The sequence below is a fragment of the Lonchura striata genome, chromosome 9 (assembly GCF_046129695.1).
Source record: "Lonchura striata isolate bLonStr1 chromosome 9, bLonStr1.mat, whole genome shotgun sequence".
Lineage (NCBI taxonomy): Eukaryota > Metazoa > Chordata > Aves > Passeriformes > Estrildidae > Lonchura > Lonchura striata.
In genome coordinates, this window is record NC_134611.1 from 15,004,308 (window position 1) to 15,021,629 (window position 17,322).

The following is a 17,322-nucleotide window of genomic DNA, read 5'->3' on the forward strand; positions in this document are numbered from 1 at the left end:
TGGAGTCACTGCAGGGAAAAATTCAGACCCTGCCCGTTGGCTCTCTATCCTGAGCCCTACGCACACACAACAGGACAGTTCAGAGCTGCAGAGCAGCTGTGTAGTTCCTGCTTCACAGCCCACGTGCTGTGAGCCCTGCGCCACACAGGAGAAGCCCTGCTATGGACCAGAGCAGAAACTAGTGCTGACTCTCCATAGCCCAGCTCAATGGCCAGGGCACCAGGGAAGCATCTGCAAGGTCCAAAACTCACATTGTAACCTTAGATGTTCCCACTCCCTTTGAAAGCTCCCTAAGCCAGCACTCAGGTGGTTGGATGGCAAAGCTGCCCCAACACTGTCTAAAGGTGATGTGCCCTGCTACAAATAACCTCAAGCCCTATAACACTGCTGAGCCCATGCTCTCTCCTTCTCCACCCCAGCAAGGATGGCAGTGACACCAGACTCCACTGCCACAGAGTAAGCAGTGTCCCTGACCAGATCCCCAGCTCTGCACTGAGGACAGGTGCCCTCTCTGCATGGAGACAAACCCAGCCCAAGCAGGCTGTGCCCAGTCTAATCAGCAGCAGCACAACCATCCAGTCTCCATCATTCCCTGTGAAGCATAAGCTCTGCAGCAACCTTTCCTCCAAGGCACAGCAGACACAAGGGAGAGTGCACGGGGAGGGAGAGAGATGCTCACAAAGGAGAGAGGCAGGCATTCAATCAGAGGGCAACTCATGTGCACCCATGCTGAGGAAATTACAAGCAAGTCCCACAGAGCCTCTTGCTGCAGCAGGGCAGCTCTCCAGGACATGGGTGTCAATACAGGGGTATCAAGAGCAGGAAATCTACCCCACATGACAGTGAATATTAGCTCTACCAACCAGACTTCCTTTCTGTAAACAGTAAAGGGCACAAACTCCTCCTGGGGTTTAGCAGTCAGCCCCAGGTCCACCAAAATCGCTGAATGATCATGTGGTTATTATAGACCATTTCCCATTTCTTCTCCTGAATAAATTCCCACACTCAGCCTCTGGCACATTTCCCTATCACATCCATTCCTGTACCACTGCAAAGGCTGTCCTCCATGTCACAGGGCACAAGCCTTCCAGGACCATGGAGAAACTGAAATCAAACCACTAAATCACATGTTAAAAAAAAAAACAAAAACCAACAACAACAAAAAAAACCCCACAGCTTAGAAGCTCAAAATCTGAGTTCTGAAGCTATAGAATGAGGTACATCAACAAGAGCTGCTAAGGGTCATACTTCCTGGTGCACTGGAAGTGGGGTGCTAGAGAACTTTTACCTCCCATCTGTGGGGGACTCTGAGCCCCCTCTGGCCCAGGCTCACTGGATTAAAAGCACACATCTAATGGTGCCTGGCCACTCCAGCCTGGCCAGCCCAGCTCTTTGCTAAGCAAGGGAACACCCCACTCCATGACACAGCCACTGGGAGAGTGATGATGCTACATCTTGGAGCATCAATGACATTTGAAACATCAGGACTCCTGTTTTCCTCAGGGAAGAGATGCCTGTTTGGACCTGTAGGAAAAAAGATGCAGGATTCTGGAGTTCACTACTTGCAAGTTAAGAGAGCATCAAATGGACCCCCAGCAGCTGAAAATCACTGAGCTGCCACCTCAGGGCAATAGGTTCTGTTTGCTCCTTTATCCAGCCAGCAAGAAACAGGGCTCAGCTAAATAGACACACACACACAAACACACGGAGGAGTCAGAGCAGAAGCCACAACACAAGGAAAACAAGAACAGCTGGGACCAGAGAGCTGCATGGGAAAGGGAGATGGATTAATACTTGGAGCCATGGGTGCTACCTTGGAAGTGAGAGAGTGGAAAGAGGTGCTGCACAAGGTCCGACATGGTACCTACATAACAGAAGAACATTCAAACAGTGCACGAGGGGCACAAGACACACAATGGCCAGGTGACAGACCACACGGCCTGGACAAAACATGACATGACAACCTGCTGCAGGGTGGGCCCTATCCAATCCCCTCTCCAGCAGTCTAGAGAAAAAAACAAGGACATTGCCCACACAGCCCACGCTCAATTACATGCTCCCAGATTTCCCTTGGCAGCAAGGCTTCTGCCACAACTGCTCCCACCTCCAGCCCCATGGAGCCTCTGTGCTCCACACTGAGGTCTCATTGTGTCTAGAGCTGCTTCCTGCAGCAATAGGTCAAGCTTAGCAAGTTGCTCCCTGGGACACCTTAGTTTGCACCACCACACATGCAGAGGTGTGCAGTCCCTCAGGCACACACCTTACCCACCTTCCAGCCATGGAGGAACACACTCCCCCAGCAGTGACCCTGCTCAGTCACTCAAATCTCCAGCATGGGAAACACCTCCCCAGCACATAGCCCCATTAGCTGTTTCAGAAGAAGTGAGCACAATACCTTTTCCACCAGTGCCTTGGCCACCTGGCTTGTTGTACAAATAGAGATCCTGGTCAGGGATGCTCCCGTTGTGGTTGAAGTAGTGCTAAGGAGAACAAAGAAGAATACTGACAAAGATTAGAGAACTTGCCTTAAATGGGAGGAGACTCATATATATGCAGAGCTCATCCCCAAACCTGTAGAATCAAATCCAGACCTCCTCAAAATACTCACCAACACAGCCTTCACAACTGCTGGGGTGAAGGAACCCCTAACAGTTCATACAGAGTTATGTGGCACTACACATATGTCTGTACTATGGCCATGCTAAGGAGTGGGTAGCTGCTCCCAAATTTTTATTAATCCTGATGTTTCAGTCCTTAGATCTCAGGAAGCCATGCAAGAAGCCAAGTCCAGCTTTGAAAGGGGGTCTTCTCCCATTCTCCTGGGAGATGACTATGGGCATGAGCTTTGTAATTGCTGTTTTTTGCACAACAACTACCTATCATGAAGGCATGGCCTGTCTGGGCTAATCAGGATGTGCTCAGATCTGTAGAACTCCCCCAGGCCTTAGGAGTTGGTGTCAGTTTCTCTGCAACCCTCCATGGCAGAGCTGGCAACATGGTGTCAGAGCTGCCCCAATAATCGCCCCCAGCAGCAGCTAGAAGCTGGGCAGACTTCTGTCCCAGCCCCAGCCCTCCTCACCTTGAAGTGGTGCTCCACGTTGCTGTCGGTGTACTTGGGGGTGTGCAGGAAGATGAGCAGGTTCTGGCGCAGGTAATAGGCCACGGCGTGCAGCCAGGGCAGGGCTGAGGGCGGCAGGGAGAACTGCAGGACCTCTGTGGGCGGCGTCCCGGGGGGCTGGATAAACTGCACACAGGAGGCTTTAAAACCCAGCTGGGACTAGCAGCCTGCCCTGGGGCTCTAATACTGATAAAAATGATGCCAGTTGGCTCTGCAAAGGTGGAAGTGTGGTGGGCAGAACCCTAGGCAGTGCCCTGAGACAGATCATAGAATATCCTGAATTAGATGGGACCATAAGTATCATCGAAGTCCAACTCCTGGCCCTGCCCAGGACAGCCCCAGGATGCAGGCAGACATTTATTCCAAGGTGTGGGAAGGAGGGCACAGGGAAGTCCTGCTGTGCTGCAAACTCAGCAGAGCGAATCTCCCAGCTGCCCTGGTACCCACATGGTATATGCCTCAGTGAATGCTAGCCTGACCAAGCACTGGAGCAGGGAACAGGATGTAACAAACTGCCCTGGTCTTCCTTGGGGCAGGAGCAGCCAAGACAGGTCAAAATGTAGGGAAGTGGTCTGGGATGAAGAGAGCAGATTAGCCAGTGAGGTACCTCCACATCTGCTGGGGTCAGCTTGCAGTTCCGCACCAGCATGACAGTGATGATATCCAGGGTGGCCTCATCCAGGCGTCTGCGCAGCACCTTCACCAGCTCATCTGTGATCTCAGGCCCTGACAAGTGAGCAGAGGTAAAAGCAGCTTTTTCACCCCATCCAGTAAGAATGACTACAGCCACCTTTCCCTCCCTGTTCAGGATGTACCATTCTCACACTCACTTCCCACAGGGAACCTGACTTTCCCCACCATCAATTTCTTCAGAGATATTTTTCTATGAGTTTATGATCACAGAAGACTACTGGTGCAGTAGGCAAAAACAAATGCACTCCTGCACAGGGTTTGCAGGAGGTTTCATTGTGGGCTATGGATCCTTTCCTTATATTTTCACCCACACAGAACAGAGAGCAGCTCTGAGCTAAGGAAGAACTATTTTCTCAGGAAGGAGATTCCTCTTTAAGCGAAGAGGACAGGGAGCACAGCTATGTTCCTCTGCTTTACATCAGCACAGTTCTGCTGCCAGGTGCTATCACACATACCTGCTGGGGCAACACCATGGACCATCAGCTGGATGTGTCTGTCTATCTGTCCCACAGGGCGGGCAGAGTCCACACTACGGCATGAGGCAGTGTCCAGAGAGGAACGAGAACCCTGGAGGAACAAAATCAGCCATGTGGAAGTAGCTTCATATGAATTCTAGATCCATCATTGTCCCAGGCTGTCAGCAGGGTCAGGCAGAACCACACCCACTGCTGCCCCACTCCACACATCTACAGTGTAAATTTTACCCCACATAAAATCCAGGTTGCTGGAACTACTGAGTTCCCTCCATTCCTATCACCATGAGCACCCACATCCACTCGCAGAGAGCAGCAGACTCACCATTAGATCCTCAGTGTAAATGGGCTCCTGGCTGCGTGTCAGTGCCAGCGAGCGACATGATGCACTAAGGCTGCTCTCTGCTTCCCACACCTTCCCACTGTGGGTGGTTTCAGTCAGCCTGAATACAGAAAGACATGTCAGCCTCCAGTCCCAAAGATGACAGCATCATACAACCACACAAGATCCACATCTTCCTTGCTCTCCCCTGTACACTTTGTGGGAACTGGTCCTTAGAATACGGAGTTGGTGCAGAAACTGCTGTCTGGCTCCCTCAAAAAAGCCATCATTTTTCCTCCCATGTAAAGGCTTAGCACAGGGAGAGAAAGATGGACCTTGCTTGATGTGACTAACTCACCAGAAATCAGATATTTGCTGCTTGGGTCACAACACAGTCCCTAAGGCTGGGCAGACAGTTTCTGTCCCAAGGAGCTCTCAGTCTGTGTAACACACATAGCAAGGCCAACAAGTCACGCTGGCTTCTTACCGGAGGTAGAAAACAGATTTAGTGGCACGTTCCTGGTAGACAAACATATTCTTCCTGTTCACCACAGAGAATGCGTTGAGCACTGAGCGAAGTGCCTGGATAGCTGTGAGGAATGTGGGACATTAGCTATCCCCATACCCTTCTCTGGAGTGCCAATCCAGCCAGCAGCTGGACTCCTGACACGACAGACGGGAGGAACCTGGGCTGCACGTACCTCGTGAAACGCCCATGTTGGGGCCCATCTTGAGGCGTGAATGCACATGGATGAGTGTGCTCCACACCACCCCACAAGCAAAGTGCCCTGGCATGAACTGCATGGTGGCAGCCAGGTAGTCCCGGGGCTGGTAGCTCTCCTCTACAGAGTAATCTGTGAAGAACATAGGACATAGCTGGGGCCATAGCATGGAAGTTAACATCTCCTTAGGCATCTCTGTAGCACTGCAGCTGAGGCATGGCTAAGGGAATATCCATACCATCTGTGGGCATCACACGCTGCCTGTATGAAGTATAGGGTGTTTCACTCTTCCAGATGTCCTCCTCACTTTCTGCCACCAGTAATGAGTTGCATATGTGGCTGTCATGCAGGTCCTGTAGCAGCAAGCGCTGCAAAGGATGAAGAAAGTTTGGTTCTGTTGCTTGCACAGCCACAGAAGACAGCAAGAAGTGTTCAGAGACAGACTGAGTCCCTTTTCCTTTGACTCCCCAGGCTGGGACTCCACCAGCTGAACTGGCTCCCTAGGCCCTCCTCTGAACTGAGCCCAGACTAGACAACCTCCAGAGATCCCTTCTGATCTAAGCCATCTAATCACTGGCAGCTCTGTTAGTGCCCTCTTAAGATTTATTACCTGATTGACAACCCTGCAGATTTCACTGATCTTCTTCACCACCACCTGGTTGAGACTCTGGCACTCCCCTGGCTGCTCCTCTTCTGTCTCTGCTGATGCTGCCTTCTCCACACTCAGGCTGCTTTATGAATAAAGGGAGGATGGGGTCAGCAGGGCATTGGAACAGTGCCCATCACTGGGTGCTAGCAGCAGGAACACAGTGGGAAAGAATGGCAGTTTTCCCCTTATAGAGCACCAATCTAGTCCTGCAATTTCCCATCCACTGGGCAGGGAGGAGATTCTATCCAGAGATGACTGAGTGGCTACAAGGTCAGAGTGCAGAGAGGCAGGGGTCAGAGGGGATACTCCTTACCGTGTGTGGTAGTAGACCTCCACTCGGTCCTGATGGATTTTTATGATGAGCCAGAAATCCGGCATAAGGGGACACCTGGGTTCCTGGTCACTCATTAACGCCTCCTCATACTCCGAGTCACTGCTTCCCCCATCATAACCTGCAATGTAGCCCCACTTCAGCCCTAGGCCTGGCAAAACACCTCCTCCCTGGGCAGGGCAGCCACTCACAAACCCTGCCCTCAGGACTCACCCCAGCCCAGGCACACAGACCCCCCACCATGTGTCACTATCAGTGCCACCACACACTGTCATCCCCCCTGCCCTGGCAGACTTACCCAGATGGTCAGAGTCCATGCTGCCCTGGCTCGACACGAGGCTCTGTACACGGCTGGGACGCTGCCTGCTGGAGCCTGCAAAGAGAAGAGGTGTTTGATCATGAAAGTACTTGCCAAGCCCCATCACATGCCCCATCCACTGGAGAAACATCATGCCACAGGACAGTCAGGCTGTGCTGGCCATGGGAAGGCAGTGCTGGGGAATGGGGCTCTCACAGCCATTACTGAAGTCACCAGGAACTGCATGTCTTTAGGGATATCAGCGCAGCAGCACAGCCTAGTATCTTGGGTATTGTTAAGCACTGAATTGCCAGCACCCTGGCAAGGAAGAGGCAAAGTCCTGGGTACTAATACAGATATTTAGGGACAGGAACAGGAGGAGCAGTTACATTATGTATGTCACAGCCAGAACTGGCCTCTTCCCTTAAAGGTTTCTGATGTCAAGATACATCCTGCCCACACGGCAGCTCCTACCTTCCCTGCCCTGTGTTACAGACTCGGACAGGCTTGCTGCGGATGGTGTCACCAGTGGTGATTTCTCACTGTTTCCCTTTTCAGAGGACGATGATGGCAATGACTGTATGGTTGTCTCTGGAACTGCCTCTTCCATGGAGTCCTGGCCTGGTGCTCTGCTTTGATCGAGTCTCAGCATATCTCCTGGAGTCTGCATAAAGACAAGGTCACAAAAATGACCAGAAAAACAGGCACTGAAAAAAAATTCCATAATTCTTCTGCATTCTGTTATCAGTGCCCTACAGCTTCTCACCAACAGATTGTTCAGTGCTTCTCACCTCATTCTGCGTGTGGCTGCCTCCACCTGCAGGGTTTCCTGTGTCCGGCACAATGCGTGTCTCACTCTCTGGCCACTCCCAGAGACCCTGGCCTTCTTCTGGGAGGACACAGCTTGTGTTGTGTGACAGCTCAGAGCCTTCTGCTTCTGTTTCACTGGTCCCCTCCTGGCCTGCCTGGCCCAGGCCTGTCCTGGTGGCCCCTCCAGCTGGCTGCTGCAAGCAGGGTGTCCCTGAAGGGTCTGAAGCAGTCCTCCTGGAGTGCAGGCGGCTGATGGAGATGTAGTGGTAGTCGTTGCCTTCTGCGTTCAGCATGTAGCCTGGCAGAGCCATTCTTCTGAACTCCTGCAACACAGAGAAGAATAAGCATCCTGCTAGCAAAGCATGATGCTGCCTCTGGGCTTTCTTTCTCCTTACCTCCTTGAACTTCTCCAGAGAGTGCTCAGGCCCAAAGACAAACTGGAGCAGCACCACCTCGCTGTGGCAGCTGGGCCGGCCTTTGGAGTTATAGATGTGGGTGGCCACCCTGTGCAGGATGGAGGTGCTGATGACCTGCGAGTGACGCAGCGCTGACACAATCTCATCGTCCAGGAGCCAGCGAATCTGAGCACAGCAAGGACACAGAGCAACATCCAGGTGACCTGCATTTGCAAGCCTTCTCCAATTCTCACCCAAGCTCCAACAGGATGAAGGCAACCTCTCTCATCACCCACATCCCTCATCTGAATGTACCTAAGAAAAGGCCTTTAGAAGACAGCTCTGCCTGGCCCACTCCAACTGCAACAAGTTTTCTCTGGGTAATCCCACACTTTTGGGAACCACAAGGCTAATAGACTATGTGACACCAGTAAAGCCTAACAGTCAGTTCAGCTGACAGGTTGCAGCTTGGAGCAGGCTAGGAAGTGTGGAACAGCAGTCAAGTGCTCTAGCTAGAAGCAGGGAGGCAAATCTGGCTTACCTCATTCATGGTGGCTTCAATAGCCTGCCTGTGCACTCCAGGGAGGTTGGAAAGGGCAGGGTGCCTAGGAGAGAGGAGACAAAGAATCAACCAGTCCTTCTCATTTGTGCAGCTACCACAGTGCAGCTCCCAGGCAATAAAAGGAGCCAGTGAGGGGTTTGCTACCCCTGCAGTGCCATACCTCTCATCTCCAGTGGACGGGAGCCGTTCCAGGTTGTGCATGATATCCTCATCTGAGCGGAAAGAGGATGGCTGCCCTGGAGAGCGCGTGAAGGACACACTGCTCTCCGAGGTGCATCTGTCACAAGAGAGAGAGAGCAGCCTGAGCATTGGAGCCAGAGAGGATAAACAGACACAGACAGCAGGTCTCTATAGAAGGTGAGCCTATCCAGGAAATATTTTAGTTTTCTTAAGGCTGTGATGAGCTCTGTGAGAAGAATTTTAAGTTTCAGTACCTGGAGATGAGCCAAGAATGACTGTCTGGCTAGAGCACGCAGAGGGTGGGTGACTGGGCCTCTTTCCACCTACCTGTTGTGGAGGATGTCTGTGTTCACGACTTCTATCTCCAGGGGCAGTGTCAACACAAAGATGTCCAGGGTCACGCAGAGATCCCCCAAATCAATGGTGTTCAAGCCCTGGCAGCTTTCCAGGCAGCCCAGAACCTCCCCTGAAGAGAGATCACAAAGGGACTCAAGCAACAAATATCTCTGCTTGCACACATACCCAGCCTGGTGGCAAGTACAGAGACTGCAAGAGGTGGCTGTCACACACACCTGGGCAGGCTTAAGAAGGCCACCATCATCTTCCATGATCCTTTCAACCTTCCATGACCAATCCCACAGCAAGTGGGAGACCTGGTGAAAAAGCCCTTGTCTGATGATGGCATGTTCTGGGGGTTTACAGGGAAGGCTGGTCCAGGGAGATTGTTTAAGACACAGCATGTTTGTTCCAGGGGCTGCTCACCCAGCAGGGACCTGACAGAAGCTCTACCACCATTTAACCCCCCAGCAAGAATTGTTCTTACCTAGACAAGTTGGCAGGGACTGCACGGGCATGGAGCTGTGCTGGCTGCGCAGCTTCACTGAGCAGGTCAGGTGCACAAAGAGCGGGGGCATCTCCTGCTCCAGGAACTCCTGCTCATTGAGAGAGTCCCCTCCCAGCACGCTGAAGGAGTCGTCATCCTGGTTCACTGTGTTGGAGTCTGAGAGGGAATCTGTGTCTGGGAACTCATGCTCCAGCTTCTCACGGTACTCCACCTCCAGCTCTGGGTCACTCTCTGTGGCAATGCAGCATCCAGACACAGTTCCTGTTGATACAGGTTCCCTGTCAGCAAACTAGGTCCACATCTCCAGAGACCTGACCAAACACACCTAGCTCTGAAAGGCATCACCACATAGACAGACATTTTATTTTCCAAGACAGAGCAAGCAAATTTTACCTTCTTCAGCTGCCATTTCTGCCTCTGATCCCTCCATGTCCTCACTGCCTTTTCTGTCTGCCTGATCCCGAGATGCCTCTTCCTGAGATGGAGAGAAAGGGCACATACTAGAACCATGCCAGGCAATACATCAGGTTGTTGATGGGAGCTCTAGGGACTAAGTCTACCCATGGGTCTGCTAGCCCCAAATCCGTATTTGACACCAAGAAAAGCTACTCCACAAGGATCAAGTGCCTGCCAGGACAGCCCCATGCCTACCTCTTTCTTGGCTGATGGTGGGCAGTAGAAGAAATAGTGAGGATTTGATGGCACTGGCTTGAAATGTAAACTTCCAATTTCCAGGAATTTTTCCTAAAAGAGAAATCCCAAGTATGAAGCAGACATCCTACTCTACACCCTCCTATTGAAGCCAGGTCAAGCTTGCACATTCTTCACCTGGATAATTTTATGCAAGTCTGGGTGTGCCTGGCAGGGCTGTCCAATTTCCAGCAGTGAGAGGGGAAATTCTGAACAGCAGCTGGTGCCCACACTGCTCTTTGGCTCCTCCGTGGGGCTGGCAATGTTATGGGAGTCCTGCTCGCTGTAGTCTTCCATTTCAGCACTGACAGGATTGTGGACAGGTCAGACAGGCAGATCGAGAAACAAGACAAGTTTTATGTGTTATCCATCCTGCCAGTATCCCAGCTCCCCAAACCTCATCTGTGTCAACACCATCTGAATACCCACAGCTCCACAGCCCAGCAGCCACCCATGTGCCCAGATAAGGGTTCATGCTGTCTGAAGCCAGGCCTGAGGTAGTTTCACCATGCTGATCATATGGCCATGTCTGTACACCACACTACACACCCTGCCTGGGAAATAGAGACACAGACTACAGGGACAGGCCTGCAGCAACCTGAACTACCAGCAGTCAGGGCAGGCCACCTCACAGCAAATACCACCATGTCAGCACCCCAGTGTCTGGGCAGCAAAGCTCACGCCCATGCTCACTCAGCAGTTCCATGACAGAATTAGTCCCTAAAACTCAGGAAAAGCAAGCTGGGGAGTGGGATGTTGACTGGTCAAAGCACTCCCCTGTATCAAGCACCTGTGATACAGGTGTATTACTACTCCTAATTTGAGTAGTGATACACCTGTATCACTACTCAAATTAGTGATACAGGTAGCAGATCTGGGTGCAATGTGTTGCAAGCTATACATTCTTCAGTAGAAGTTTATGCAACTTGCATTCAGATAGGTGATTCATAATATCCTATTACAAAAAAAAATTTGCCACAGTTTTTTCTTAAGGAAAGTATCACTTGAAGTCACCTGACTTTTTAAACACTCTCACCTCAATGATTTACAGTATAAGATGACATAGCACTGGAGAATCCCAACAAATGCTAGTGAATTCACGTAAAGGAACTGTGCAGAGGACCTAAGTGTTTCTTTGACAGACACTATGACACAGCACTTCTTTCTCCCTTAAGTTTTCAGAGGAGATACAAACCTCATAAATACCCTAAGGAACCAGACAGAAGTTTAGCATATTTCAATTCTGCCCTGGTGTTTCTCCTGTGCATTTTTTCAAGAGTTTTAATTTTAAAAAGTGACACTTTATTCATTAGAAAAGGATAACAAAGCTGTCATTTACACCAGAGTCAACAGCAAACTCAAATTAGTCAAGCAGCAGGAGATTCATATTTTCTCCAGAAACTAGTCTTGCAGGCTTGCAGACAAACTGCCCTCCAGCTCAGGCCAGATGGGACAGTAATGAGCCAAGACTACAAGAGAAAGAAAGGATGGATGTCATGGGAGACTATAAAAAATAGAGGATCCTGGTGGACACCGTATCAGGTGGGTATCTCACTGTAAGTATCTGCTGCTCTGTGTGGCTCTGCCCCACACCATTCCTTTTAGCAGGCACGAAAAGATGCTTGAAAAAAGATTTGTCCTGGCACAATGCTAAGAACAAAAGCAAGACTGAGGTGGATCCCTACCTTGACTCCGAGACCAAGACACCTCGTTCCCTAGAGCTCTGCTCCTCTTCCTGGTCTATGCTGCCCACTTGGAAGCTGGCTGGCTTGGAGTGTGTATGGAAATGCTGATGGCTCTCTCGGAACGAGCGGACATGGCTGCATACTGTCAGCAGGAAGTTGGTGATATCAATCTCTTGGAGCAGCTCCTCACAGTAGTCCATGGCAGTAAGCAGGTCCTGGGAGCTGATGCTGTGTGACTGCTGAAGGCTCTTGAACAGCCCTAGAGATAAACACAGCATCCTATGACATCCCAAGGATGTGAGGCTGTGGGAGTCAGGCAGTGGCCAGACACGGATCTTCACCAAGTCCCAGCAGAGAGCTGGAGTCAGTGCTGGTGCTGGGAGACTGGAGGCAGCCAGGGCACCTAACCCTACATGTTAGCCTGGGCTTGGGTGACACCAGAGTGCCCATGGCATCTGTCACCCTGAAGGTGAGAGGAAGGCATGAAAGAACAGATGCTCCTTCACATCATTCCACAGGTTTGAGAACAGCCTCTGTAAGGCCCATAGGGAATGCACAGAGCCATCTTTAAATCCCTTTTGGTGGTACATCAGTCCCACAGCTCCTCCCTTTGCTTGGAGTAAGATCACAAGGAAAATGAGACATTGCTTTCTTAGAAGATCCAGGGTCCAACCCCAACCCTGCCACAGGTCCCACTGTGCTGCTGCTCACCTTTCACATAGCACTGGTGGGAGTGCTCCTGCAGCAGCGTGCAGTAAGTCACCAACTCCTTGTGCTTGTGGTCTAGCCAGGCAGCAGTTGGAGGACGCTCCAGAGACTGGGACCTTGACAAGAGGAACCACAGCCTTTAGCTCCAATGAAGCACATTTTAGACTGTAAATGGTTCAGGTGCCAGTAAAGCAGAGCCTAGGGCATGCACAGGCAGTGTCTGCTATAAGGCAGAGAGGCCAAACCAAGCCAAGAATACAGGGCTAGAGCTAGCCTCTTGTCAAGAAAACTCCTCTGTTTTTTGTCTGGGTACCAAGTATGGCTGGCATTACCTGAAAAAGATGTCCCGAGGAGGACGGTGTGCCCGAGGGCTGATGAGCTGCTCTCGCAGCAGCTCCAGGGAGCAGCTGTAGATGTAAATGGGGCAGCGAAATCGGCGGCACTCGCCCAGCTCCGACTGAGAGTTCTGGCGACAGAAGGAGATGTGCACATCTCTCCGGGAGGGGCCACTCTGCTCCCCAAGGTCCTGGCTCACTTCTGCAAAAGTGACAATTCTAAGATAAAGGCCTCTGATGGCTCCTAGTTCTTGGTCTGAGACATCACAGCTCCCACAGAAGCACCACAGTTAGATACTGTTTTTTCTATCTCCTCACCACTCATCCTCACCCAGCACCCAACCACTCAGCTCAGTGCTTTGGCCACCTTGATCCCCCTTACAGCCATGACTGCTCATCACCACCATCACTACCTCCTGCAGCAGCACAACCCTTCATTGTCACTGCGAGCATGTCTGATCTGCCTTAGGGGCTGTGCAATCAAATCCCATATACCTCAAGACCTGTGCCCTTCTCCCTAAGACAATGTGCTGCTGACAGTGCCAGCCTGGATCATGAAATGACAGTCACTGACTTTCCAGTGCAGCCCACTACTGACATTCCTAGTAGCTTCCATCTTGCCTGCAACCTCCTTGCTCACAAGGAATCAACCTTAGGCCATGGACACCCAACTCTCATTACACTCCTTCATGCCCCCATGAACATCACTGTGCCTCTTGTCCTGACTCTGCTGACAGGAGCTGACAGGCTGCAGCAGCCTATTACTTCTCCTACTTTAATCTGCTCAACAGAATAGCAATGCTCAAGAATAGCAAGGATACCAATACTTTAACAAGGTGCTGTCAGTACCATGAGCTGGTGTTATGCTGAGGGTTGGCAGTGGCACTGCAGCATCCTCCTCTTCAGCCCTGACTCGCTCTGCACAGACAGGTCCCATGGTATCTTCTCCAGATCGACTCTCATCTTTTGGAGATTTATCCAACCCACAAGCCATCAACTTCTGTACATCTGGAGGAAAAGGAAAGAAAATTATCCTTTGTCCAGCAAGAACAGCTTAACCTTTCAATCTACATTCCCAAGAGAGTAGACTTCCTGCTACCTCTTTGTGTATGGAAGCAGCTTCACCTGAGCCTAGCAGCCTTCACCAGTGGCTCAGTGGAAGCCAATGCTCAGAAGCAGGGACTTTCCCAGACCATCCCATTAGCAATCTCCTAAATCCATTCGCTAACAACTCCACTGGGAAAACAGTCCAAATAGATGCAGCTAGCAAACAACTCAACACCACACCCCCACCTGAAAACCGTGTGTGGGCAGCACCACATGCTGAGAGAAAAGCAGGATATTCAACACTTGGCATGTGGTGCAAAAGACTGTGCATGAACTCTGCTATTCAATTTTATCTCCACTCTACAAGAGCTGATTCTGGTTTTTCTGTTTCCCTGAGGAGGTGTGTAGGAGTGCTGGCTCCTCTTGCTCCCCACAACAGACCCTCTCACCTGAGAAGGTGGCTGGCAGGAAGGTCAGGAACACATGCTGTGGGTTGACCAGCTTGGCATAACATCGCCACTGAGGGGGAAAGGGCCCCACTGTGTCACTCAGTGTCACATCATCCTCAGGCAGCTCTGTGTTGCAAAGGCTCTGATGGAAGAGCAGAAGTTGGATAAATGCATGGCATATGGCAAAGGCTCACCTTGAGGCAGGCAGCAACCACACAGAGTGAGTTCTTCCGGGCCTGCTGGCTGGCACAGTGCTGAAACCACCCTGGTCACCTCTGGACATTCTCAGAGCAGCCTGGCTCTAGAAGTCACCGTTCTCGGAGTGGCTTCAGGAAGTACAGCACAACAGTCAGGAGATGCTTAGCCAGCTTTGCTGGAGCTGATTCTGACCTCTAGGCAGTGAATGCCCATGGTTTCAGAACAATCTGCAGCACAGTACCAGTGCTGCTGTAACAGGCTTGGCCCACAGTGAATGCAACTATCCACACACCTTCTAGATTCCTGCTTGACTTCAGCCACAAGATACAGACTAAACTGCTGCCAAAGGTGGGGAAGAACAGCTGCCTTTCAGTCTTTCTCAGCCCTTTTAACTCTCCTGCTCTTTAACAGCTGCTGCCTTGGTTTCTGAGGAGGCTCAGGAGAAGAACAGCAGCACAGCAGTACCTGCAGAGTACTTGTGGAGCCAGTGATATCCCTGGTGCCATTACTGCCAACAAGATGATAGGATGCAGAAGCATCCTGCTGCTCCAGGGTCCCAGAAGCTTTTAGGATTTCTTCTGAAATGGAGCACAGAGAAAACAATCTGAGAAATCCCAGCTGAGGATAAAACTTGAAAGCAAGGCTCCTGAAAAACCTCACTGCTCCTGGTGTCACTACTGCCACACTCCAGGTCCTTACCTCTGATCACAGGGAGTGTGAAGGGGGGCTGATGGCCATCACGATCCCGTTGTAGAACCTGCTCCATGAAAGCCACATGATCAGCATCAGCCATGGGGATCTCCCGGTCACTGAGGTCATGCTGAAGGCAGCCATGGAAGAGGTTTAGTAGCATTTCATTGGGCACAAACGAAGAGTCCTTGGTCACCTCCTCATTCTCTGTTTCAAAACAGAACCATGGCAGCTTCAGAGACAGCATATCCATAGCCACCATCTGCCCAGGACCCCAGGAGACAGCTCTTTGCAAAGCAACTATACCACATAGCCAGGAATTTCCCCAGCACCTCTGCAAGACTGACTTGGATAAGTGCTGAGGAGGCCCTGGAGTTTTGGCATCATTAGTTACCCTGCACTGACCCACCCTGCTACTCTAACTGTTGTGGAGATGCTGGGGGTACACACAAGAAACCACCACCATAAAGCTACTATCTAGGTTTAACAATTTCAAAAGCAGCTCTTGCAAATTATCATCCCAAGAAAGGCAGTAATATAGCTGGACAGCCCTGGGGCTGCAGAGCTGGGAAGAACAGCACTGAGCTACTAAAAGAACATGGCAGTGCTCACATGCTGCTGCCCTGGGAGACAAGCATGTGGAGCAGGCTGTCCATAGCCACAGAGGGAGGACAAGGGGAGGCAGGTGGTGAAGAGGCACCTACCTTTTGTCAGCATTAGAAAGAACATTTCCACCTGCTGGCACCTGGGCAAGAGTTTCATGAGGTTGAACTGGAATGGGATCTCATGCACACGAAAGCCAGGCTCCATGTCTGGATCTGCAACAGAGATGAACAGGACTACTAGCATTCCACAAACTGCTCTGGGAACTGTGACTTAAAACAGAGAACAGAGGAGCTCCTCTTTAACATCCTTTACTTCTATAAAATCACCAGGCCTATCACTGAAGAGATGAGCTCATCTTCCACCTGCTCCTGAAGTCAGCTCCTCTCACACAATTACAGGATGGTTGATGTTGGAAAGTTCACCTGGACCAATCCCCCACACTCAAGCAAGGTCACCTTGTCACTTCTCCAGCCTAGGCAGAAAGCCTCAATGCTTTTTTTGCCTTTCCAGGATGAAGCCATTTCTATGCCAATGTAGCCTAAGTGCAACAAAGTGACCCACAGCCATCAAAGTCTACAAAGTTGTCAAAATACCTGCTCCACCTTCTATGGGCCCTGAGACATTCAAGACCGAGATTCTTCTTTGCTCCATCAAGCTTGCTAGGACATAGATAGTGGACTCACCTTCAGCAGCCTTGGTGTCTGAAGAAGGGCAGACCCACTCCTTGTTCTGGCACAGCTGGCTGATGTACTCAAAGGTCAGCATGGTGGCGATGCACGCAAGGTCCCGGGGATAGAGCTGCAGTAAGCAGTTAAGGCTCAGTTTATGCAGCAGAATTATCACTCACAAATGCAGAAGAAAAGAGTCTAAAAGCAAGGAGAGGGAACACCTATAATCCTGTTCCCTGAGCTGCCCTATTCTGACTCATTGCTCCCTTCTTCTCCACCAGCCCTTTAGCCTGTCTTCACCTTGCTCAGGATGAGTGCTGGTAGCACTACCTGCAGTCCCTGCTCTGGTCCAGCTCGCTCTCCTCCAGTGGAATGACTCTTCACTTTTCCCAGCTATCCCAAAGCAGCATTGCATCCACTGCACTGCAATCAAGAAACCCTTCATGGCCAGTGACCAGTTCCTCTTTTAGAAATCTCAGATGCTTCTCTGACTAGCATTCCCATCCCTTCTGGCCCTTGGTATTTACTTGCAGTTCTGTGGTGCACTTACACTGAACCCTTCTCCCTCCACAAAAGAGCCCTTGCCCCTCCCTTTCAGGGACTCACCGCTTTAGGTATTTTCTGGTAGGGCAATCCATGGAGGTGCTTCCAGTTCTCAGCAGTACTGTGGACATGGCCACTCTGTGGCTCTACCCAGCACTCAGTGACCAAGTTCAGTTCTGTGTCTACTTCAATGGCTTCCACCTCTGTATCATTGTCATCATCTGTGGAAAAGCTGGAAGGAAGTCAAAAGGAAAGTCTTGTGAGGTGGCACAGAGCCAGCAGCCCACTGCAGTTTCTCAGCCACAG

At 51.0% G+C, this 17,322-nt stretch overlaps 1 protein-coding gene across 5 annotated transcripts in view; it reads right to left on the reverse strand.

Moving 5' to 3' along the window:
* SZT2 (SZT2 subunit of KICSTOR complex) overlaps positions 1–17,322 on the reverse strand; it is a 56,581-nt gene that overhangs the window by 18,701 nt on the left and 20,558 nt on the right. For 3 of the 5 annotated variants that reach the window (XM_021527941.3, XM_077785380.1, XM_077785378.1), the window contains exons 19-49: positions 17,080–17,248; positions 16,489–16,603; positions 15,904–16,017; positions 15,209–15,406; positions 14,975–15,087; positions 14,312–14,453; positions 13,665–13,823; positions 12,813–13,017; positions 12,484–12,596; positions 11,773–12,031; positions 10,226–10,391; positions 10,049–10,141; positions 9,791–9,872; positions 9,377–9,658; positions 8,881–9,019; positions 8,534–8,650; positions 8,353–8,416; positions 7,812–7,997; positions 7,398–7,739; positions 7,081–7,270; positions 6,607–6,681; positions 6,291–6,429; positions 5,939–6,059; positions 5,567–5,696; positions 5,308–5,460; positions 5,094–5,196; positions 4,610–4,727; positions 4,267–4,378; positions 3,726–3,844; positions 3,080–3,244; positions 2,396–2,480 (exon numbers count right to left, since the gene is read on the reverse strand). In XM_021527941.3, the coding sequence (XP_021383616.2) occupies positions 2,396–2,480; positions 3,080–3,244; positions 3,726–3,844; positions 4,267–4,378; positions 4,610–4,727; positions 5,094–5,196; positions 5,308–5,460; positions 5,567–5,696; positions 5,939–6,059; positions 6,291–6,429; positions 6,607–6,681; positions 7,081–7,270; positions 7,398–7,739; positions 7,812–7,997; positions 8,353–8,416; positions 8,534–8,650; positions 8,881–9,019; positions 9,377–9,658; positions 9,791–9,872; positions 10,049–10,141; positions 10,226–10,391; positions 11,773–12,031; positions 12,484–12,596; positions 12,813–13,017; positions 13,665–13,823; positions 14,312–14,453; positions 14,975–15,087; positions 15,209–15,406; positions 15,904–16,017; positions 16,489–16,603; positions 17,080–17,248 (4,568 nt within the window). The remainder of the gene's footprint in view (positions 1–2,395; positions 2,481–3,079; positions 3,245–3,725; positions 3,845–4,266; positions 4,379–4,609; positions 4,728–5,093; positions 5,197–5,307; positions 5,461–5,566; positions 5,697–5,938; positions 6,060–6,290; positions 6,430–6,606; positions 6,682–7,080; positions 7,271–7,397; positions 7,740–7,811; positions 7,998–8,352; positions 8,417–8,533; positions 8,651–8,880; positions 9,020–9,376; positions 9,659–9,790; positions 9,873–10,048; positions 10,142–10,225; positions 10,392–11,772; positions 12,032–12,483; positions 12,597–12,812; positions 13,018–13,664; positions 13,824–14,311; positions 14,454–14,974; positions 15,088–15,208; positions 15,407–15,903; positions 16,018–16,488; positions 16,604–17,079; positions 17,249–17,322) is intronic. The other 2 variants (XM_077785381.1, XM_077785379.1) reach the window with 1 other exon arrangement.